Source organism: Leiobunum rupestre, chromosome 1, assembly GCF_980474605.1.
Source record: "Leiobunum rupestre chromosome 1, qqLeiRupe1.1.hap1, whole genome shotgun sequence".
NCBI classification, from domain to species: Eukaryota; Metazoa; Arthropoda; class Arachnida; order Opiliones; family Sclerosomatidae; genus Leiobunum; species Leiobunum rupestre.
Window position 1 is genome coordinate 57,202,401 of NC_143384.1, and position 25,350 is coordinate 57,227,750.

At 38.5% G+C, this 25,350-nt stretch overlaps 2 protein-coding genes across 2 annotated transcripts; both read right to left on the bottom strand.

Moving 5' to 3' along the window:
• Positions 1-2,177: 2,177 nt before the first annotated feature.
• LOC149963346 (uncharacterized) lies at positions 2,178-4,718 on the bottom strand. Its single transcript, XM_090166319.1, has one exon. It carries the CDS (start codon positions 4,716-4,718, stop codon positions 2,178-2,180), a length of 2,541 nt encoding a protein of 846 aa, XP_090022445.1.
• Positions 4,719-4,724: 6 nt separating this feature from the next.
• LOC149963347 (uncharacterized) lies at positions 4,725-7,544 on the bottom strand. Its single transcript, XM_090166332.1, has one exon. It carries the CDS (start codon positions 7,542-7,544, stop codon positions 4,725-4,727), a length of 2,820 nt encoding a protein of 939 aa, XP_090022458.1.
• Positions 7,545-25,350: the final 17,806 nt, after the last annotated feature.

Sequence of the window (25,350 nt, forward strand, 5' to 3'; positions counted from 1 at the left end):
AACATGGACCTTAGCAATGAAATTGAATTTGGTGTTTTACCATATCAATTTGAGTATTTGGCGCCAGTGGAAGATGATGGTGTAGCTATTATGAATATTTCTCCTCGCTGATACTTTTGTCTTCTGCTAAAATCACGGGCCCGAAAAATTGACAGTGGGAACAAATGTTTTTAGGGCCTGATATAGTTCCTTTTTTCACTTGTGGGTCTATCTGGATTTTTATTTTTTTTAACATGCATTTTTAATCTATTCTATTAGTAATATATTCTATTCTTTAACTTCGGAATTAGTACTGACAACTTTCCACTTTAGTTGATTCGGAATCTATATAATAAAAAGCTGTTGGTTGGGTGGTAGGTAGGTAGGTTCGTCAACCGATTTTGGCGACTTATTTCTCGATTTTCTGACGCTTTTCGCGCGCGCGTTACGGGCGCGAGCGTCTCGTGACATTTTTTTACGTACGCTACGATTTGCGTTTTCGCATCGAGTCGACTTCAATTTCCGATTTGGTTTTTAGTTTTTTTATAACAAATTTTCTAAAGTGCCGCAAATGTCAGTTTCTAAAAATGCTCAAAATTTGTCGCCCCTGAGAGGTGGGCCGTGTTTGTCCTAACACGCAATACACCCGAAAATTTTCTCTCTTGCAGCCGCGAATTTCGGAGGGGGGGGGGGGTCATTCGGGGGTATTATCAGAAGGCCTGCGTGTTTCGGAAACGGGGGAGGGGGGGTTTCGGGTTCGTTCCGATTTGAAAGTCCCGTGGTCTCTCGGCATACGTTAGTCCCGTGGTCTTTATGCATCAGCCATTGGATACAGGGGGTTTAAAAGGGTACCAATTTTCTCTCTTGCAGCCGCGAATTTCGGAGGGGGGGGGGGTCGTGCGGGGGTAGTATCAGAAGGCCGGTGTGTTTCGGAAACGGGGGGGGGGGTTTCGGATTCGTTCCGATTTGAAAGTCCCGTGGTCTCTCGGCGTACGTTAGTCCCGTGGTCTTTATGCATCAGCCATTGGGGGTTTAAAGGGGTAAAGGGGGGTTTGGAACGACTGCGAGTTTGAGTTATTTTTGCGGGAAAAAGGGTACCACGGAAATTCTCGCGTTGAACAGGGGGAGGGGAATACTACGGAAATTATCCCATGTGAAAAGCGGAGAGGGGGTACCACGGTAATTATCACATGGGGAAAATGGGGATGGGGTACCCCGGTAATTTTCACACGGGGAAAAAAGGGAAGGAAGGGCCTTACAGAGGTGGTTCGACTATGGGGTAAAGGGTGCCACGGAAATTCTCGCGTTGGAAAGGGGGAGGGAGTACTACGAAAATTCTCGCATGGAGAAAAAGGGGAGAGGGTACCACGGTAATTATCACATGGGAAAAGCGGAGAGGGGGTACCACGGTAATTATCACATTGGAAAGAGGGGGAGGGGTACCCCTGTAATTATCTCATGGATAAAAGGGGGATGAAGGGCCTTACTGCGGTGGTTTTTGTGGGAGAGCTTAAATACTGGACCCCGTCCGATTACCGACTGAAAAATAACCGAGGGGTTTGAGGGAACCTGAATTACTTGGAAGAATGAATTAATTTAAAATTAGTAATCTTTACGCTAAGACTAAATTCTTCACCAGTCTGTTTCAAACGGATTTATTTTAAAAACTAACTGTTTTATTTTTACACGCGCCACGCTAGCGCGTTTCTCGCATTTTTAAAGAATTGGGAATTTATTCGAAAATACTGCTTTATGGATTTCACGTTAAAGGGCAGCAGTTAACTTCGCGTTTTTTAATGAAAATAAAGGGACCGTTTCGGTCGGAGGAATTCATAATCTAAGGAATGTTATAGGAACTACTAAAAGACTAAATATCTACCATTGAAAAAACACATCTACGTCATGAAATTGGATCAAATATTGCAACCTGTGGTCAGGAGATAGGTTCCCCCTTCACACGTACATCTAAAGGGACGCGGGAATTGGCGTCAGGAATACGCTTGTCCCATACTGGACAAAAGGTTCCCCTTAAAAAGAGGGGTGACTCGAGGAAAGGGTGTGAAGGGAGACCACTGAACACAGGCGCGGGCAAAGGAATACATTCTTTCCAGGAACAACACAACAAATAAAAGAAATGTGGTCTACAAATATTTACAATATTTCACACTCCCCCCCCTTGAGCTATGCTCAAGACAGGGTTAATCGGTAATTTCTAAATTGTACAATAATTTAATGACCCTTTTGATTTTGGTCCCATTGGCTAATCTGATCATGCACGATCTTACAATTCTATCACTTGGATTCCTAAATAGTTCGTCAACGACAGCTATCTTCCAACATAAACGGGGCATTCTGGGCTCCTCTACTAAAACTACATCTCCAACCTTAAGTTCAGGGGTTGGATTTGATTTACTTAAATGATGAGCAGTTTTCAGTTCTAACAAGTACTCTTTCTTCCATCTCGTCCAAAGTCTTTCTAACAGAGCTTGTTGATGCTTATATCTTATTCTTATATCTCGTCTAGAATCATGTGGAATGTCCTTTTCATTGAATTTTCTGGATGGCAATACGGTTAATCTACCACCCACAAGAAAATGAGCTGGAGTCAAAGGGGTGGGATCCCCTACTTCTTGCGAAACGAAGGTTATCGGCCTTGAATTTATTGTGGCTTCAACTTCGGTTAAAATTGTAGCTAATTCTACATTTGTCAAACTTGCGGGTCCCAAAGTTTGTCTCAAAGCGTTTTTGACGGAGCGCACTAATCTTTCGTAAAAACCGCCGACCCAAGGTGCGCGGTCAACAATAAAACGCCAAGTAATTTTCAGATCAGAAAAGTAATTAACAATTTCGGGACTGCGTTGGTTATCGAAAATTTCTTTCAAATCTACATAAGCTCGTTTAAAAGTCCTTGCATTATCGGAATATATTATGGATGGAATTCCACGACGGGCGGCGAAACGACGAAACGCGAGTAAAAAACATTCGGTGGACATATCTTTCGCGAATTCGAGATGGATGGCGCGGGTGACTGCGCATGTAAATAAAACGATGTAACACTTCTGTCCCTTTTGGTTGTACAGAGGTCCGGCGTAATCCAAACCAGTAACGCTGAATGGAGGCGCGGGAGTGGTTCGGGCTTCGGGAAGAGGAGCCATCTTCGCGGCACACGGCTTGGCGCGGAAACGCCTACACACGATGCAACTGGAAACGACCTTTTTGACAAGTTGGCGTGCGCGTGTAATCCAATAGTTTTCACGTAATTCAACGAGCACGTCATTTACCCCGGCGTGATACAAACGCGTGTGACATTGTTGAACGAGTAGTTCGGAAAATCGGTGATTATTCGGTAGAATCCAGGGATGGGTCTCTTTGTACGTCAGGGAATTGGTTCTTAATCTCCCGCCGACTACAATTAGGCCATTTTCGTCTAATTGAGGGTCTAGAGATAGAATTGATGACTCTCTGTCAATTTCCTTTTTGGCCTGTTGTCTAGTAACTTCGGACGGAAACGCTTCTCTTTGGACCATTTTCACCCAGATTTGCTCGGCGCGTTGGATTTCTTCGGCAGTTAAGGGCCCAATATGTTTTCCCTTTTTACAAATTCTGGAAAATCGGATTATGTGAGCCGTTATACGGATGACCTTGGATAGGGAGCTGAATTTTTTGAGATCGAGCAACGGTTCTAGTTTGACATTAGTCACTGTAATGGCTCCTTGTACGGCGAAGCGAACTTCGGCTTTCATCTCCTCTAGGACTTCAGGGGAATACGGCTCGTGATTCGGCTTTATTCCCAACGGAATTTCATTAGTTGGTCCAGATAAATATGGAGGTCCTCGCCACCACTTGGAATTAGTTAGGAGGTCTTCCGCGCTTTTTCCTCTGGTTGGCAAATCTGCCGGATTGTCCTTGGTTGAGCAATAATTCCAACTTTTCGGATCTGACAAGGTTTGGATTTCTCGTATCCGATTTGACACGAAAGGTCGCCAGGTAGATGAATTGTCCTTAATCCAGGCTAGGACGATTGTCGAATCCGTCCACATATAAGTGGTTTCAGGTTTGTTTGATAGGGCGCTTAGTAGGTTCTTCGCTAGACGGGCACCCAAGACTGCCCCCATCAGTTCTAGGCGAGGGATTGACATCTTTTTGATAGGTGAAACTCTCGTTTTAGCGGCGATGAGAGTAGCTCCTATTTCTCCGCGGTCAGTTACGTAACGAATATACGCGACCGCTGCAAAACCCTTTTCACTGGCGTCAACGTAACAATGTAATTCTGTGGTAATTTGACTGTTTTCTTGGATTGTGGAGAAATAAAATCGCGGAATTTTCAATTTTCGGAGGGTCGAGATTTCGGAGCACCAGCTGTTGAACGCGGTTGCCAGTTCTCCGGGGAGAGGATCATCCCAGTTGAGTTTATTTTTCTTCCGAGAATCCTCCCACTCCCAGAGTTTCTGATAAAGGAATTTGGCTCGGACTGTGAAGGGAGAAAGGAGGCCCAGTGGATCGTAAATTCTCGCTAGGGATTTCAACACCCATCTCTTCGTCTCCTGTTTTTGTACCAGAAATTCTAACAGGCTGCTAATTTCAAAACCCAGGGTATCTTCTTCGTTATTCCAAATTAACCCCAGAACTTTGAGTTTCTCTGGATTTAATAAATTGCTAGATGAATTATCGGACTGAATTTCATGGCTCCACAGATTCCGGAGCTCCGATGAATTAGTATTCCATTTACGGAGATTCATACCAGCCTAACTGATGATCATTTTGCTATCTTCGGAAATTTTGTACGTTTTCTCTACGCTCTCCGCTCCGGATAATAGATCGTCGACGTACAGTCCTGACGTTAGGGTTCTGCACGTCTCTTCAAACTCGTGTTCGTACTTCTGGATATGATGCTTCAGGGTTGCGTTTAAGAGAAACGGGCTGCAAGTCGCTCCAAACGGGACTCTCGCGATTCGAAATGTTTTTAGTGGAGCCTTCCTCGGGTTGTTGATGTCGGTTGTCCAGAGAAATCGAAGGGCGTCCCTGTCGCTTGGCTCAACGGATATCTGTAGGAATGCTTTCTCAATATCACTGGAGAACGCGACTCGATGTTCTCGGAAGTTGATTAATACGTGGATTATTTCTCGGTTTAAACTCGGACCGGACTCTAGGACATCGTTCAGGGATAAAGCTTTTCCTCTAGGCGACGACCCGTCGAATACGATGCGAACTTTGGTAGTAGCGCTACTCTCTTTCACGACGGCTCGCTGAGGAAAATAGTATACGACCTTTGGAGTAGCGGAGAGTTCAACTTCTTCAATTATACCTTCTCGAAGTTGGCTCTTTAGAATGTCATCGTATTCTAAAAGTAGAACTGGATTTGTGGCTAGCTTGTTTAATAAATGGAGGGTTCTTTTCGTAGCCGCGGCTAAATTATCTCCAAGGGCGTCCTTGTTCGGTTTCCATGGCAACGGTACTTCGTACCGTTCTCCGGTGAACCGAACGGTTTGTTTGAAGGCTTCTAAAACGTCGGTGTCGTTGGTGGATTCTAATTCTTCGGGTTTAACACCCATGGTTTCGAGATCCCAAAAGGCGCGTAGTTGACGAGAGACGAGTTCTTCTTCCGAAAGTGTTTCTGCGGAGACGCGCATGACAGTCACGGAATTTACACCAACCACAGGAGGTCCGACGCTTATTTTCGCGGGACCTTGGATGGTCCATCCGAGGACCGTTTCGATCGCAACCGTTGATTTACCGAGACGCTCGTTTTTATCCATTGCAACCGTCCAATAAAAATCGGAACCTATTAAAATATCAATAGCGGCTCCATCTTTAAATTGAGCTTCGGTACCGGAGTAATCGGCCATGACTAGACCTTTACTTCGCATTTTCCGCACTATATCACCACTCGGAACGGAGGTAACTGAGCCGCATATTTGCGGCGTTTCGAAAGCGTTAATGGAGACTGACTTAGTAGGATCGTGGACATTACGTAATACGACGCGTACCCTTCTTCTTTTCGCGTAGACGGGGGTATCACTACCGAAATGATTAATCAAAAGTAGTTCGTTTTCCGAAATCACTTCTAGATTTAGACGTCGTGATTCTTCTTGTTTTATGAAGGATAATTGACTTCCACTGTCGAGTAGGCAGCGAAGCTGCTGGGAATTTTTGCCATCTTGATCTTGGACGAGCGCTAATGCGGTTTGGAGAAGGACAACGTCCGCTCCACTCGATATTGACCAGAGAACGTTGGTGGCTGGCTGCTGTTTAGGAGGTTGAATCCTTGCCTGTTCTCTAGCATCTGAGCTTTTGTCACTCTCGTTGGAATCGCAAAGGGTGAAATGATGCTTTCGCTTACACCATTTACACCGCGTTACTCTGGCGCGATATTCGCTAACTCTGTGGTACTCTCTAAGACAATTAAAACATCGACGTTGGCGCTGGATTATGGCTCGTCTTTCTTCCGGCGTATGCTTGGTACAGTCGGTGGTGAAATGGTTAGTTAGGTTGCAAAACAGACAAAACTTCGGACTCGCGATGACGCTTAAGGCGGAGGCGGACGACGGAAAAGCGTCCTTTTTCTTGTCATCTGGACGTGAATATATACCTTTAGCGTCAAACTGCTGTTTTTTGACCTTGCTGTCCGTCTTTCTAGATCTAGATAGCGCCGCTACTCTTTCTCGACTCGTAACTTCACGTAAAAGGAATTTACATAGATCGTCTACTTTCCATCCCGAGTCTATTTCATGCTCTCTGTTAAACGCTATAGCTATATCTTCCGGTACTAGCTGAATTAGGACTGGTGAGAGCAGCGCGCTATACGCTTCTGTCGCAAGACCTAAATTTTCCAGACTTCGCATTTGAATTTCACAGTGATCATAAAGGTTTCTCAACGCGACGACATCGCTAGATTGTTCAACCGCTGGCATTTTTAATAAATTTTCCATATGAGCGCTAATTATAGATTCTTTACTGCCAAACTGATTTTTAAGAATGTTGATAGCGGTAAAGTAATTCAAACTGGTGGTCTGTAAACCAACGATTGCTCTAGCTGCTTTGCCATCGAGGTAGGAACGCAAATACGTGAACTTAACTGAAGAATCAATTTCCGTTTTATGAATGGCCGTTTCGAAATGATCCCAGAATTCTAGCCATTTTGTGGAATCTCCGTTAAACTTTTTGATTTCTAGTTGAGGCAGTTTCACCATGGGAGCCTGGGAGGGGTGCGATGAACGGTCGTCTTCGGTCTCGTCTTTGTCCGACGAGTTGGCCGATGGCTTGCCTCTGTTCTGAAGAGCTTTCAAAGCATTGAATTTACAGGTGATAATTTTCTCGTGGCACTCCTCAGTTCCCATGACCTCCTCCTCTAATTTGGCTTCGTCAATGGCAGCTTGGATGGGATCGTTCATTAGTAGTAACTTTCTTTCTTTCTCTTTCAGCTGCATTATCCTCTCATCTATGGTATCCAAATTCGGAGTTCTTTTCTTTAATTCATCCTGGATAGTTTTGATGATGTGTGTGGTACCAGTCCGTAGAGTACGACGAATTCTGATTAATTTATCAACGTCCACTGTCTCTGACATAGTGGAATTTCACGTACAGTTCGCAAATTAAATTATCTTAAAATCCGTTCCCGGGTTTCGGCACCAAAAATGTGGGAGAGCTTAAATACTGGACCCCGTCCGATTACCGACTGAAAAATAACCGAGGGGTTTGAGGGAACCTGAATTACTTGGAAGAATGAATTAATTTAAAATTAGTAATCTTTACGCTAAGACTAAATTCTTCACCAGTCTGTTTCAAACGGATTTATTTTAAAAACTAACTGTTTTATTTTTACACGCGCCACGCTAGCGCGTTTCTCGCATTTTTAAAGAATTGGGAATTTATTCGAAAATACTGCTTCATGGATTTCACGTTAAAGGGCAGCAGTTAACTTCGCGTTTTTTAATGAAAATAAAGGGACCGTTTCGGTCGGAGGAATTCATAATCTAAGGAATGTTATAGGAACTACTAAAAGACTAAATATCTACCATTGAAAAAACACATCTACGTCATGAAATTGGATCAAATATTGCAACCTGTGGTCAGGAGATAGGTTCCCCCTTCACACGTACATCTAAAGGGACGCGGGAATTGGCGTCAGGAATACGCTTGTCCCATACTGGACAAAAGGTTCCCCTTAAAAAGAGGGGTGACTCGAGGAAAGGGTGTGAAGGGAGACCACTGAACACAGGCGCGGGCAAAGGAATACATTCTTTCCAGGAACAACACAACAAATAAAAGAAATGTGGTCTACAAATATTTACAATATTTCACAGTTTTACTATGGGTAAAAGAGCACCACGGTAATTATAACATGGGAAAAAAGGGGAGGAACGGTAATTATTACATGGAAAAAATGGGGAGGGGGTACCCCGGTAATTATCACATGGGAAAAAGGGGAGAAAGGGCCTTACTGCGGTGGTTCGACTATTGGGTAAAGGGTGTCACGGGAATTCTCGCATGGGTAAAAGGGGGAGGGTGCCTTACTGCAGTGGATCGACTATGGGGAAAAGGGTGCCAAAGAAATTATCCCATGGGAAAAAGGGGTTGGAGCGCCTCGAAACACACAACTAGCTGAGGGCCCGCCTGTAAGGCGGGCTTCTCTGATAGTGTATAATAAATGAAACTTACATCTCACGAGATGTCAACAATCAAAAAGATGACTCATATTTTGAAAATTTCTAATCAAATAAGCACGTATTTGAACATGTCTATCTGTAACCATGCAAACCATGTTCAACCGGTGCTCCTCAATGAAGAATTTGAGCCCACAGATACAACCCTCAAGCTCCACTGCCACACTGTTCTTTGCACCTGATTACTCTGTAAAACATTAATTTAATTATATTTTTAAGGTAACTGCATAACGCATTTGTTTTAGTTATTTTTATTTTTTCAATATCTTACTTATGTATTTAATATAGTTCAAAGAAAAAATCAACATTTGAATACACCAAGGGAAATGTAAATTTGTTCCATTGCCTAACATGTATAAAACAATTTGAATAACTTTTTTCAGGGTATTTGCTAAGAATGTATAGCTTCCATATTTAGCACAAACACCAGGGCTGTCCATTAGTGCGTTCCCTCCCAGTGTGAGGGGTTCCCCCTTAGAGATTGGAGTATTGCGGTTTGCTCGATCTCCCAAACCTAGAAAAAAATCTAAAGTGGAGTATATGAAGGATAAGTACATTTTCATTCATTTACATCTTTTATAGCTCGAAATAGGTATGCCTTTTGGAACCGGAAGAAAGTGGTTCGCTCATACATTTGAATACCAGCATAGCTGAGCATCCGTAGGGCCTTCGTTGGATTCATGCCGGAAAACAACACTGCGCCCGAAGTCAAAATGTTACCAATTGGCTTTCTTCTTAAAAGTGGTTGGCTTTTCCGCTCAAATACATGTTGCCTGTGGCAAGTAGCACGAACAGTTAAAGAAGTGCCATTGCGGGTGTTCTTATAGTACATTGGGCGAGACATTGGAAATAAAATTTGTAAAGCTACAGTAGCACAGCCTCAAAAACTATTAATTTCCCCGCCAAAACAGCAAGGCCTTCATCAAATTCCCTAGATCTAAAAAGAAATAAAAATTAATATAAAATTGCATCATCTAAGATTTACCAGGTTGTCACAATTTTGTTCCGATTGAAATACACACTTTTGGAGTATTTTTTCAACTATTTCAACAAATTTTCAACTTATGGGCAAGATTATAACATAACATAAAAATATCTTCTTCTGGTCTTTCCGAGGGGGTGAAACTTATATCCAAGGGGTCTGGCTTGGCCCCATCATCCTCCTCTTCTTTTCATCAGCTTCCTCGTCATAGTCATAGTGAACATCAGTGGCGTAGATAGGGCCCCCGCAGACCCCGCAGTGCGGGGGGGGGCCCGGAGCTTTAGGGGCCCCCTAATTTCATATCAAAGTATATACTAGATACCGGATAAAATTCCGAATATTGTTTTGCGGGGGGCCCTCGCGGGTCTTAGCTACGCCACTGGTGAACATCATCCTTATCGGTGTACTGGTCCAACAATGACTCAAGTGGAAAGGTTTGGCATGATTTATCAATCATTTTATTGCCATTGATTCTTGCCTGACATGCTGAAAACCATAAACAATTTATTTTATCTCCTCAGTGGCATATGCAGAATTTTGGTTTGGAAATTGGAGTGGTAAACAAATAAAAAAATTAGAGGAGCTGGCTACGCTACTGCTAATAATATGGTTGGGTAATAACATACCTATATGTTTAACATTTCGGGTTTCGTTTTCCCATTCAGTCTGAACAAAAACACTTTTAGTGGCAACCCTTTGAGGATGAGTTTTACTAGGAATAGCATGTGGAATTTTAGACAATGTTTCCCCTATGTTACACCTAGTACTCTGTAAAAATATCTTTGAGCTTAACTGCTGGTTAACATTGAGGGTTCGTAAGCTTACAATTAATGCTTAATTCCATTTCCTAACACTAAAAAATCTTGGCGTGGCATTTCGGTTCAATCGATTTGCAGCCGGAATGTTGTTACGGTCAATTCCATAAAACATTTGACAACCACGCTCAGAGCAGTCACTTTCGAAATAAAGTAAGCAAATTCTTGACCGTTCAAAAACCTTGGCAATCGTAGGACCCATAGCTATAGTTTCTACGTTCTTGGGTAGCGTGTGAAACGTTGAACCAGAATTGTTGCTGGTACTTTTACAACCGGGAGGTATGTATGTCATTTTTGAAGATATTCTGTATTTGAAATGAACTAAGAGTTAAACAATTAATATAATAAAAAATACCGAAAAAATAATATATAAGTATTTAAAATACCTTAAATGACGTTAAGAAGCTCTTTTATTCGATTGAGAAAAGGATCTTAAGAATATAATAAAATATCTTGCAAACAGAGGTTTGGAGTTGAGCACAATGAATGGTGATGAATCACAATAAAACCCAAAAAAAGAAGTAAAACCGTTCCTTGTAAGATAGGAGGATTCTGGGGTAACTAGAAAAACAGTGGTAAAAATACCGCACCTACCAGCGTCGGTGGCGTGTGGAAAAACGCGCGATAAGTATACTGTTCAAAATAAAGCCGCTGCGGGGCGCTGCACGTAAATTTTACTTTAACTTAAGATCAACTTAACGGTGACGTTTTTTGACGCATTTTACATTTTCGGAAAGCCCATCTTTAAATAATCCAGAAAAATATCAAGTAGATTATTTTCTTAGCTTCAAATATACTTGCAACTATCAGTTTAACCATTCTTTCAAGATTTTTCGACAATTTTTAATTCAAATGAGCAGCCTCTACGAATAATCGAGATCTAAACAACGATTTGCAAAATAAAACTAGATTTGTTTGTGAGTGTGATGCCGCATTGAACAAATTATAAGATATTAATTATTTTGTGACATCATTTTGGAGCGGTTTTCTTATTTCTGGTTCTTCTCGCGTGCTAAGCGTGCTAATCCATAATTTTGAACTGTACTTTATATTTCTGAAAGTAATTTTTCTAAAAAGCCTCTACGAAGTTTCTTACCCAAAATATAAACAAAATGGCTGCCAAGTGAAAAGGGCCAGTCAATTTAAACAGGGACTATTTACTTTTTTAAAGAAAAAGCCTCTTTTTAAGAAAAGTTGAGAACGTCTTAAAACTTATATTTAAAGGGAATATAACCTGCAAAGCAATCTTTATGGAAGATCCCTTCAATTTTTCAAATTAAGCTGTACAGTGGCGCCAAACATTTTTAAAGCGAAAGGCAAGAGCGGTCAGAGCTGCAAGCGTTGGTGTTCCACACCAAATACCTGAGGTTATATTCCCTTTAAACAATTTTTCTATACCACAACCGGTAGACCAAAATTTTTGAATACCTAAAAAATTTACAACGTTTATCTTAAAGTTAAAAAATAAGATTTTCCCTTTTAAACTATAATCTTTTTAAAATTGCTAATAAGAAAAATGGCTGGCTGATCAATTTAAGACGCGCTATATTTAAATATATAAATTCTGCTTTCGAAATTTTCGTCCCCTCAACTTTTCTGATAGAAGTAAAATGGATGGCCTGACTGCGGGATGAGAAAAGCTTCTTAAAAGTGTCGCGTACTGAAGTGTTTCTGTATTTTGTCGTAAATTATAACCGCTGTTGTAGCGCTTTTGTCCATCTACAAACGATTTAAATACTGATAGACGACAAACTATGTAGACCACCCAGGGGTTCTACCCTTTGTCCCTCTTATTTCAATATCTCTGCGGACCGCGCTTAAACAAGATTTGACCTTTATAATTTCATCCGTAAAAAAATAAGTCTTTAATAACATACTCTTCCGCTTAAGCTGAGTTTATAATACTCAGTGAAGCGTAACATGTAGAACGCTCACCTGTCATGCAGGAAGGCTCGGATTTGAATCCCACTCGATACAATCGCCAAATGACAATAAGACTTATAACGTAAACCTTTGGTGGAAACACTGCCATTTGGACGTTTATCGTAACCCTCAGCACTCGGCTCGTCCCAAAAGTCTATAACCAGTAGAAGTTTGATAATAGATGCCCAGTACATACAAAACACAAAATCATACACGAACATGATACGAGAAACCACACGACACAACACAATACACACGAAAGGATATGGAAAAAAGCGCTTCCGTATTTCCAAAGCCTCGTAAGCGCATAACTAAATTCACAAACCGCCAAGAATAAAAGATACGTGGTTTTGGAAATAAAAGCGGTTTACGAAATCCCAAAAACTGCGAACGCATTCACAGCCCAGACAGACGGACGGACTGACAGACGAACAAACACGGTGATTGTTATACCCCTCCTAAGGACGAGTCCCCTCGGAGAGGTAATAAAACCAAGGTAACCACATTAATGAAAATGTATCACACATTTAAAGCCGAAAAGAAAACACGTAAAAAATTACTAAGTTTCGAGTTTGTCAAGCAAAACGAAAAGGCAGAAAAGCACGATGTGCACAACTTAAAATTATATTCATAAATGACCCATTACAGTTTAAAAGTAAACAAAAAGCTAACTATGTAGACCACCCAGGGGTTTTACCTTATAACCCTCTTATCTCTGCTGACTGCGCTAAAACAAGATTTGATCTTTTTAATTTCAAACGTAAAAAATGTAAGACTTCATTAACTTTTAACGTTATCTTCCACTTAAGCTGCGTTTATAATTTTCAGTGAAGCGTACAATATATCGGTGGCTCTGTGGTTGAACACTCACCTGTCATGCACTCGCTCCGCCCAAAATTTAACTAACCAGAAGTAGTTGTAGAGTAGTTACACAGTACATACAAAACTCAAATATCATTCAAGTACACAATACAAACACACGACGCAACACAACAACGCATTCTGTGTTTCCAAAACCGCATAATCACACAACTATGTGCGCAAATCGAAAAAAGAGATACGTGGTTTTGGAATTAATGACGTTTTAGAAAATGTTTTAAAAAATCTTAAAAACTGCGAACGCGGTGATTGCACTTTGCCCCGGAAGTGCGAAAGCGTTTCCGCAGCGAACAACAGACAGACACACTCACACAGACATGGTGATTATAATACCCCTCTTAGGAAGTAGTCCCCTCGGAGAGGTAAAAACGTCTTATATTGAATGATATGAGATACGTGGATAAAAATTTCTACTAGCAAAAGCTTACTAAGCGTTCGCATCTAGAAGTTTGCTATCCTTACGATTAAAAATATTGACAAGGTGATTTAATTTACCAAGAGACATAGTTAAACATGTATTTCTTTGTTTTATAGTTTCTCAGAAGTAACATGTTCTGTTACATAATAAAAATACATAAATCATGGTTTTTACAAAAGTTTTTCGTAATGGCCCCCCATTGGCGTGTAGGCAAGCTTGGACGCGTCTTCGATAAGATTCTCGAACACGACGTAAGATTTCTGGCGTGTTTCGGATTTTCTCACAGGTGACAATTATGCGTTGATGTAGGTCTTTAACGTCTCGAACTTCAGTCTTGTATACAAAGTCCTTGATATTGCCCCAAGATAGAAATCACATTGTTTAAAATCTGAATCTATCCACCTCTGAGGAAACTTGGCATCTAGATAAGTTCCAACCCGAAAGCTAAAATGAGGGGTTGCTTCGTCATGCATAATCCACATTCGTTGTCTTAATTACTGCTAGCAGTACGTCCTCAAGTACCTCGGATAAAGTGTCATGTAGAAAGGTTCAGTACGACTCACCAGTTAGTCTTGGTGGTATAAAATAAGATCCTTTTAAAGGGTTGCCAGCAATTCCGCACCAGACGTTGAGACTAGACTGCCCTTGATGTGACCTAACAATAGTCACGTACGGATTTTCTTTCTGCGACTCATGACGATTATGTAAGTTGAAGATTCCGTCACGGGGAAAATAAGCCTCATCAGAAATTAGGAGTGTTATTAAACAATCGACATCGTAAGTCTCCTTTATAAACCACTGACAAAATTCGACTTGTCTTGGATAATCAGCCTCATTTAAAGAATTAACCTTTTGTAAATGGAATGGGTGGTACTGGCCAGGTGCCCTTAAAGGATACTTCAGACAAGTACATGGTCAATTAGCAATTGACGTCCAATTTGTCTCCTACTTGACATAGGATAATCCTCGAAGATAGTAAGTACTAGTTCCTCCACGTCTTCTGGAACGTCTCCTTCTGCAGAAGCAGGTTCAGTGGTTCGTATTTTTCCAGTTTCTCTAAAGCGTCTTTTATCTGCCGTGAACGTTGGTCGATTGGGAAGCTGTCTTTGAGGAAAGTGCTTCTTAAACAAACTCTGTGAGCGAGTATATACATAAGATACATATCGGCATATTCTGCTTTCGTCAAGTACGCCATAGCATAGCAGTTTTAAGATGCGATATTTTAATTAAATTATTCAGGCCCCTCAATTTACTAGAAATTATAGGCTCATTCCAGTCCAAAAAACTATTAGAACAAGTGTTGTAGACTAAAACTGTAGACTTACAAAAAAATTTCGTAGGTGACTATTTAATGAGACCATTAATTACACAAGCCAACTACATTCAGTGTACTAGCATTTTAAAACATCACGGAGAGGGCTAGTTAAATTCCAAAACACCTCACAATGTGTTAAATTTGTACTTACTCATGACATTAGAAGAATTAAACAACGAAATTCAATAATTCCCATTTTTAATAGGCGTATAGTCACTTAGAAACCTCTTGTTATTTTTAAAACGTATTTCTACAATCACGCACTTTTGATACTTGTTATCTTTTTCGATAAAACAAGACCACTTCTTTATAAAAGGAACCAAATAGGTCCAAGGAATTATAGAAACTGCATATTTGCGCCTGTTTCGACGTTTTGGAGGTCTATTTTTGACGGCCAATTACTCGGATACGGTTGCATTTAGTAAAGATGTTTAAGTATATCTAGAAGGTTTAAAATGGCTTCATAATTTATTGAATACAAATCATATTCGTTAATACTCTGAAATTTTTATACATATACCAACTTGTTTTTGTTTACGACGTATTATCTCAATGAAAATTTAAGTTTTTCAATAGAGCAATTTTTAATTGTTGGTTCGGGCTCCTTAATCAAGATAATGTTTAATTAGGTTTGTACATTTATGAAATGGTTCCTCGCATGAGCCATTTCCGAAAAAGAATTATTGTGCTTATAAAATTCCAATTTGTTTTTTTAAATGAACAATTCTTCCGCATACAACAAAGTATCTCAAATTCGTGCCATGAAGCAATTTTAAGGACCAAACTAAATATTTTCCGAAACCGTACGACAGTTTGATCATCCACATTTAAGACATGAAATGCTAGTTTAGGAAATGTGACTGTAGGTTGTTATTATCGTCTATTGAAATCCTGGGTGGTTGCTTGGGTAAATATGTTCTTAACTATGCTAAGAATTGAGTCTTTGTCACCAGTTGTATGCCATCATATTTAAAACCATCAAACAAGGGTAACTATGAGCAAGTACAATCTTTTTTTATGATATAATTGATTATTAATTGATAAAGGTTTAGTATATTAATGGTCCAATTCAATTTTAAACCGCCAAATATCTTTCGGTTTAAATGGTTTTACTCCAAAAGGATTTCCAGAAAATAGGAAAACGGAGATTTCAAAAGACCTATTTTAAAAGTGGAATTATAAGAAAATAAAAACAAAAAGTAATTAGCTTTTGTCGTGCGTTGAACCGTAGTTGATTTAGTGATTTGTTCTTAGCTTTCGTTGATTTTAAGGATAAAACCTCTGGTGACTTGGCTATTTCGTGGCTTCAATTTCATTAAGTCACTAAGGCACAGTGTAGAGTGTCGCTTCTCGATCACTTGGTCATTTGGTCAAAGTTTCGCCAACAGGGCTGTCATTCATCGTTCGGCCATTTGGTTGTTCTTTTGTAAGTCCCTCGATTTTAAAATGTGGTGATTGTATTAAGCAACTTAAAGTTATACGGTTATCTTTTTATTGATTATTGGTTTCTCTTTTATCTGATAATTTAAATATACCACCATTCTGAAGTCCAGAATGGTATTATTTCTCTTAAATTGGAAAATTATTTAGCCCACGTAGAACATCTGAAAAACGTTTGAAAGAAGAATTTGGGATTTTAGTTTTTCGGAAATGGAAGGAGTCCGGCTAGTTTATTCTTATTGTACAGCGGCTAGAGGATTATATTGAAATAAAAAAAAATTATTAGGCCTATATTCCTCCGCTCATATCCTTAATTTATTGCTGAAATATTTATGAATGCAAGTAGGGAATTTGTAAGGTTCCATCACTTTTAAATTTGGAACTTTGTTTGCTTGTTATTGTTAAGGCTTCCAGTTTTGTTTGAAATCTGTTATAATTTTGATTTAAAATGAAAGACAAGTTAATATCCGATTTCTAATTTGAATAATCACTACAGCTTGATAGATTTACAAACGTTATGGCGTGGATGGAAATTTTAACATACAACATCCCTTTACCTGGTCCGATTTTAAAATTTTACCTCTTACTCCAGATGTCCAAGGTCGCAAACCCCCAAATGATTAGTAAAGGTTAACGGTAATAGTTAATCTAGAGAGCTGTTGGCTCGCGTGGCAAGAAGGGCTTGCCACCACCATCCTACGCACTTTAACCCGGTCACGTGTTTAAGGCACTAAAAGTCGTTAGATGACTTGGACCTTAGTTGGTGCCTTGGCTTTTAGCCTAGCTGGTTATTATTATTGTTAAACAATCGTTTCCAGAGAAAGTAACCCGAAGTTTGTAATATTTCAGGATACAAGTCACGCAATAGCTATTATATTTTATAAAAAATTTCTGTTGGAATAAATTTACATTTTCAATTGCGTGCGTTGGTTATAGATCCGCTTTAGTTTATACGGCAGCCTCCTTTTCAACAACTTAATTGGGTTGTCATTTCGGAGTGATAAACGAAGGCGTCACATCATTTGTCCATAACTGTTTGTAGAACAGCAAACAAACGAACTTTAACGCAAGTTGTATTTGAAGTTGAACAACTTTTAATGGTATCCGAAAAACCACAGTTCAAACACGAAACCTTAGAAATACGCTTGTTTAATATTAATAAACTTGGAAAATGAATCTTTTATCGCCAAAATAAACACCCGATGTTTCCTCGTTAGTACAGTATTTGTGTTTGAAACGGTAATATCTGCTAAGTACGAAGATGAGCAATCCAAAGTAAGCTGTTCTTTTCAAACCGCTAACGAAACCTGGAAGTTATCAAAGCTTGTAGATCTTGAGACATTAACTGTTAAAATATAACGACAGTTTTGACCTCAAATTTACTTGACACTACTGCATCTTTACTCTCTTGAATAATCGATTCTTAAATAAAATTCATCCTGTCAAGTTCAATTACCAATCACGATGTAAATTGTGATGACACTAAGGCACTTCCTAAATATCCAACCCAACAAGAAGTAATTAAATTTCTTTGAAAATTCATTCGCGGAAAGTAGGGTAGTCAGATTTTATATTCCTTAATCAAATTCACTTTATAAGTGATAATATTTATTTATTTTTGTGTTGGCCCGTGAAATTCTTGCAAAAATACATAACACGGCGACATAAATTTTACATCTTTTTTCAATGCACGAATTTCACCCCTTCAAACGTAGTCTTCAAACTCATTTTACTTCTTAAAGGACATTAATGAACTTTTGCCACTTGTTATTAAAGTTTCTTGCCTCACGGATAAAAACAATTGATATTTTAATGAAAACAATTTGGTTCAAGGAAGAATATTGTTTGCCAGATTTAAGGCTGTGTCCGGCTTTTTGGGGTAGTTTTTTGGGAGCCCATATCTCTGAAACGAAGCCCTTTAGGACCCATGTTTTTTTTGACATTTTTTACTCATAGAGACCCATAGAATGCATATAGAAAGTTTCGGTACTCTTAGCCATAACACCCTGTATATTTGAAATGGTACTATTGCTATGGATGGTATGTTGTTAAGTGTTTGTCGGCGTCGCCGTGGAAAGCGACGACACGGTAGATGGAGCTACATATCGAGCAGCTAGTTTGGCGAGAATTTTGAATTATTGCAGGTAGATGGGCGGGAAGTTTGAATTAGACAATTTCTTTGAATATGCAAGAATAGCATTATATTTGGCGGGATGTTTGAATTAGACAATTTCTTTCGATATGCAGGAAATTGATTAAAATTGGTGGGAAGTTTGAATTTGACAATTTATTTCGATATGCAGGAATAGGGTTATAATTGGCGGGAAGTTTGTATTCGACAAATTCTTTTTAACGTTGAAATATTTTTTGTATTGAAATATAAGTTTATTAAATTTGTTGCCTTCTGAAAACCTTTTTTCTCTATTTATAGAGCCCAAAGGATCTGACTCCCATTATGAACTTTTTAACTGAAGACTTTTCTTCTTCAGTGATAGAGGTTCTCATTGAATCAGCAGTCATGACATAATTCGCAAGATACTATTCTTTATCAAAAAGAACTTAAAAAGACAATGCAATTCATTCCAAATATAATTATTAAAATTTCACCGGGAAAAATTCCCACTTCTGTAATAAACACTAAATTTCTTGGTTGTGAAGTTTTTTTACATAATGTTAATGTTTCAAGTACACATTAACTTGTCATACAAATGAGCTCTACACGATTTAGCTTAGTTTATTTTGAACATTTTTGTACGTTGTATTTTTTCTTTAGAGAGGTTAGATTACTTTTTCGAAATAAAACATTTTAATTATTTTAAGGTCCCAAATTTATTTTATCTATTTAAGTCAATCATACTGCTGAATCATTTATGAATGTATGCTGGGAGTTAATAAAACTTAATCCTTTTAATTTGAATCTTTGACTGCTTGTAATAGTTAAGGTTTCCAAAGTTTGGTTGACAATTGATATCTGTTATTATTTGGCTTTTAAATAAAGGACAACTAAATATCAGATTATTTTTTATTATCAATACAGCTTGACGGATTTGCAAAACGTAATGGTGCGCGACAATTTTAACATACACTTTGTATTACAAGAATGACTTGAAAATTTAACCTAAAAATGGAGATATCCGAGGTCATAAAACCAGAGAGTGTTAAATGTAGGGGACGTAATCAAGCGATTCAAGATAAAGACATGCAATAATTATGTTATTTCATTTTGGAGTGATTAACGAAGGTGTCAGATCAATAGATCATGTTTGTAGGAAAAACAACAAACAAACATTAACACAAGTTTATGTGAAGATAGACGACATTAAATGGTATCCTTAACAACAATGTTGCGAAACAAAACTTTAGAAAGCCGTTTATTATTACTCAACTTGGAAAATGAAACTTTTCTAATAATCTCGCCAAAATTAACACGCGATGTTTTCTCGTTTGTTTAGTATTTCTGATCGAAACGAGATCATTTGCTCAGTATCAAGAGGAGCTAGCCAAAGTAAGCTGGTCTTTTCAAAGCGCTAACGAAACCTTTATTTTGGGACTTTTGTGCCCTTTTAAAATATCAACTCAAACCATGAATCTATTTAAATAGATTCATGCTCAACAAAATTTTAAGAATAAAATAGTATGCCATCTGTTTTCAACCATGTATTTCCCAAGAAATAACAGGTTTTGTCAAGTTTTAAATTTAAGGTACACTGAGTTTTTCCCTGACGCTTTAAAGTGACGATAAAAAATGATTGTTGAGCTTAGCTATTTCCTTGTATGATAATATTTTTCATATAAGGGATTTGCTACGAATATTTAAATTGATTATCATGAACGCTTAAACTTCAGAAAAAATGGTTATCAACGTCAAGGTTTATGTAGTTTTTGAGGTACTAAAAGTTAAAATATTGTTGTGACCTCAATTCTACTTGAAATCATTGCATCTATACTTTTTAACAATCACCGTTCAAAACGTCTCTGACAGGACCGAACATATGTTTGTTGATCGCAAGTATATATTCTTAACTAAAATCACTAAAAATTAATCTTCTAACAAAGCACATTTATGTTTTCTTCAGATCAGTTTATAAAATACACGAACTATAGATTAAACGGCTAAATTCTGTTATGACTACCCGATTTTTATTCTCATCTTTTTCGATTCTAAATAATCTATTCTAATCAGTTTCCATTTCCCTTTATCGTGTTTACTCTAAGTGTTGTAGGCCAAATAGTCTTTGACTCTCATCATTGCAAACCTAGCATTACATTGTGACACTTTGAGTGATAATTGTTTTTACCCTTTTTCATTTTATCAGATTAAATACGCACTTATTATTTACTTAATAATCAAAATTAATAATTAACTTTGCAGTTTTAAAAGAGGTATTTATTCAAGCAGTTGTAATCTGAAGAAATGCCGCGTAGCGTTATAAAATTTTCTGTGTACCAAGTAAGTATTGTTAGATGAGTCTCAATAAGATAATACAATGCACGAAAATGACCAGTGTCGACCGTAGAAAATCCAAAACCCCAAACTATAATTAAAATTTTAGTAGTAAAATATCGTGATGGTTGGAGAAGTACCATTAAATTTTCTACCATATTTCACCTGTGCTAGAGTTAAACATTCTTAGTTAACCTGTTTAAAGACATAAAATGTCGCTAGATGACTTGGGCCTATTGTAGTGCCTTATCTATTAGCCTGATTATTTTTATTTTTTGCCTTCTTAGTATTAGTACTCAGCTGCAACAAAATATAATTTTCTCAACAATACTATAAAAATCTACTATTAATATCCAATATAATTATATTATTTTTATTTCACATATTTCAATCATCGTTATCAATGGAAAGTTTCAGGATTTTACTATTTTTTATTTATTTTTTGTCCTATAGGTGGATGAAGGATTAATACAAGCCATTTTAGAAAACAAGATTTCACAATATGCTTCAAGGACTGTGACTATGTTTACTTTCATTCTACATAACTTTCCCAACAAAACGTAAGTGAACTCATACGGTCTACAAATCATAATTTGATCGGAATTAGCAAACCTGTTTAAGGTCAAAGATGACTTTACAGTATTTATCAGATATTTTGATAAGATTTCAATAAAGGACAAGATAACAAAGTTCTGGGTAATTGCAAAAATTTCCCTGTAAACTAATATTTCAGCTAATTCTTTCATTCTTGTTCGCTGGTCTAGCAAGTCTCGGAGCAAGTATGGGGGTTTCAAAATTATTAGGTGCGGGAGGTGCCAGTTATCAGGGCTCTTCCATTAAATTTAATTCGGGGCTTTTCCTGGGCTTTGCGAGGCTCCGTGTTGACAGAGTGTCTACCCCCCCTCTCTCGTCCCCAATTATTTGAGATTCTCGGAAGAGGTTTGCCACAGCCATTTCTTTCTAGTTTAAACTATTTTACCTATTGTAAGTGTTATTTTGTACGCGTTTCGGGAATATTGTCAAGTGGTCCGGAAGGGCACCTAACGGGTGTCCCGGTGTTTCCCAACGCGGCTACGGCGCCAGTTTGGCGAAACGGTGATTGGTCAGAGGTAGAGTTCTTAAATTACCGTAATTTAGAAAATCAGTAAATTACGCGGTAAATTACCGTAATTTTCTTTTTTTTTAAATGTTTTTTTTACTATTTAAATAAAGAATACAAAGAAGAAACGCGTTTGTCGGGTATAATACATTATATAAATTACCACAATAGGTTATAAATGCCCAAAAATGTTCAATTATCTTAATTTTGTGATGCATTATCAGTATCATCATATTCCTCAGGGTACTCACTATCGTTTTCATCCTCGTCAGATTCATCTATAGTTAATTGAACCGGTATAAACAGGGTTAGACATAAGTATTCTTCCTATTAACCTTATCAAACTATTCTAACACGGCCTTCGACTCCATGGAAATTCGCAACTAAAACGAATCTAGGTGGCGCAGCGGACAGCGGTGCCTAGCTCTTCGAGTTAGTGCGTTACGCGGTTTACGCCTACGATCTCGTGTTTTCTGGATTGAAATTACATTATTAAACGACACAAAAATACACTAAAACGCGAATAACGTTAGGTTTTGAGTTTTGAAGTCTTGTGCGACGTATTTTAGGTACATTTTAGCCCGAAAGATCAAAGAAAACTGAGAAACAGTGAAACACGAATACGATGGTAAATTACCATTTTCGTAATTTACCTGAGAAAATTGTAAATTACTGTTACCAGGGTAATTTACCGCGTAAATTACCAGGGTAAATTACCGATTCGTATCTCTAGTCAGAGGGGTCCCGAACTAAAAGAAAGGTGTGACGTAGCATTTTCCGCTGCCCAGGGTTGAACGACAGAAAAACGGGCAGATTGGAAGTGAAGAAAGGAACGAGAGATTGATACTAGACTTGGATGTGGGCTCTTCGCCGCTCTCGAAGCGCATGAACGTAAACGCCATGAACCGATAACGAAAAGTCGCGGTTGAAAACTTAAAGAAAGTCGGTTCGTTCCTGAGACGATCAACCATTAAGTTAAGAAATAACTTTCGTGGAGACACCACCGTCATGTCTACGACATCCGTCCAGAACAGGAGGCCTTTGATCCATAAGGTTCTCCACCTAACATCGCTTTGACTCTACAGCCATCGTACTCAACATGCACCCCGTCACCGCAATGTCGTCTGATGACCCCCACCAAAAACTAATAGTTTCCCCTTTCCTACCTTGATCAAGCGAATATTTGCAATTACACAATTTCCCCCGTCGTAGTTTTGTTTATTATTATGTTCACTTAGTGTTTATTTTTATGTTCGCGTAGTGTTTTCTTGTTCATGTTATTAGTCCAGGTAGTGTTCTTTTAATGAATTTCTAAGTTCTTATTATCCAAGTGTTTGTTAATTATAGTGTTTATTGTTAATTTCTTAAATTTGGTGTGTTCATTAAATTTGTTTAGTTACCTGGCAAATCTCAATTCGACTTTTTCGAGTATTCCTCTAAAGTCCCCTAGACAATCTTATGTTGTAATTGTAAGTAGTAAAAGTAATTCCCCTAGACACGTTGCTAACTTAGAGTCCTCGTAACCGACGGTTCAGGTTAAGTGGCCTCCCAGAGCTTAGATTAATTATATGCTAGCGTTGTAGCAGACTTTCCCGCCTAGCGGACCGTCTCGCTACAGTACTCTTCAAAAACATTCGCCGGGAAAAAAACCTGATCTATGTTAAAGACGTCTGCTGGAGCTCAACCTTCTTCCACTGCGGAAACTGGGTGAAATACGGAGGCTTCTTTTTCCACGTTGTATTCGCAAGTTTTCTCCCAACTGATGATAAAGGCGGTTTCTTTTCCCGTTTTTTTTTCAGAACATGTTATGACAATAAAAACAATTTCATACAAAGTTAAATAACTAAATTAAATTTTGCGGGTTTCTCTGAATTTTTTTGTGATAAGCCCCATTTTTCTAGTCGGTTTATTTTTTATGAATAGTTATAGCTAAGAATATTATTTCGTTTTAGGTTAAAGTTCGTCCGTTCTGACAAAGTAGCGGGTCTATTGGAAAGACTAAATTTTCCAATCAGCATGCCTAATGCTATAGAAATGAAGGTATTCACATTTAACTAAATAGCAATAGCTTTGATTTTTTGTAGAAACACTCTTGACAGGCCTATTAAGGTTACATAAATACGAACTTTTTAATTTTCTTTCACATTCCTTTTCAAGCGTTTTTAATATATAAACAGAACTATTAAAAATTTTAACTTCGATAAAAAAAACTTAAAACTTTTAAAAGAAACTCAATGTTATTAAACATGCGGTTTTGCTAGAAAATAGATGAAAATATATTATGCTTAAAATAAGTGTTGAGCAATTGAACAGCAAACGGGTGATTATTTAAAAATGGGAAAAGATAACGTAACATCAATTGCTTACAAAAATTAAACCAAATTGTCAAACGCTATAGCTAAAAATAAACTGCCGGGGAGATCATATTCTACCGAGCTTTAACTCGCCAAACACATACTTAATGTAAGAACGCCGGGAAACTCTATACGAAAATGTATATGCACGTCGTTGCTGTTGTTTTGGATGCGGTTCTTTAAAGGATAGTCCAAACTTCGGAAAATACTCATAAAGCAAATTTTTAAGATACAACATTACTTGTAGAAAATAAAAGTGTAGTCCGAGTCAAATAGTATAAGGTGAAAGTGCATATCCAGTGAGATTATACCGTTGGGTCTTCAGTGGGCTTCTACTGTTACCGCGATGAGGCTCTTGCCATACGCTTAAATACGTTCGCTGCTAATAGACCGGGAGACAGAAGGGTTTTAATTGCCTCATTGAGTGCAAAAAGTTTGAAGATTGAAACTAGTTGAAAATGCACTGAATCAAAAAATAAAATGTCTTAAGTGATTCGGACGTGGCTAGTAGCCGCTAGAGAGCCTTTAAATCAATATGGCGGCCTTTGTTGACTTTTACGAAATAAAATTTGGATTACATTACAAAACGAGTTTTAGACAAAAATAAGGGTGGAGATTTAAAAAAATTGGGTTTGAAGTTGATTGGATAACGATTATTTGGTTAGGGGAAGTATCGCGGTTGAGTTCAAAATTTGGTAGAACTTCTTTAAATTACCATGTAGATGTAGTTCGTAAGTAAATCGAAGGCAGATAAATCAAACATCTTAGTCTCGAATCGGGCCCTTAAGGGGTCGGAGTGTGCAATAACGGGTGGCTTAACCGGGAAGTCGGGGTCCAGCTCTTGTAACCCACAAGGGCGGGGGTGCACTGGGAGATGTTAGTTCTTATCAAATGGTCTTATCTCCACCTCCGACTTCGGTCAGGTTTGGGCTGGACACTGGGCTTCGGCTCAGGCTAATGGAGAAGGTTCAGGCAAACTGGCCATCTCGGTTCCAGCTGTTCTGGGTTACGTGGGCCCCTGTGTGCCCGTTGTTCCGCT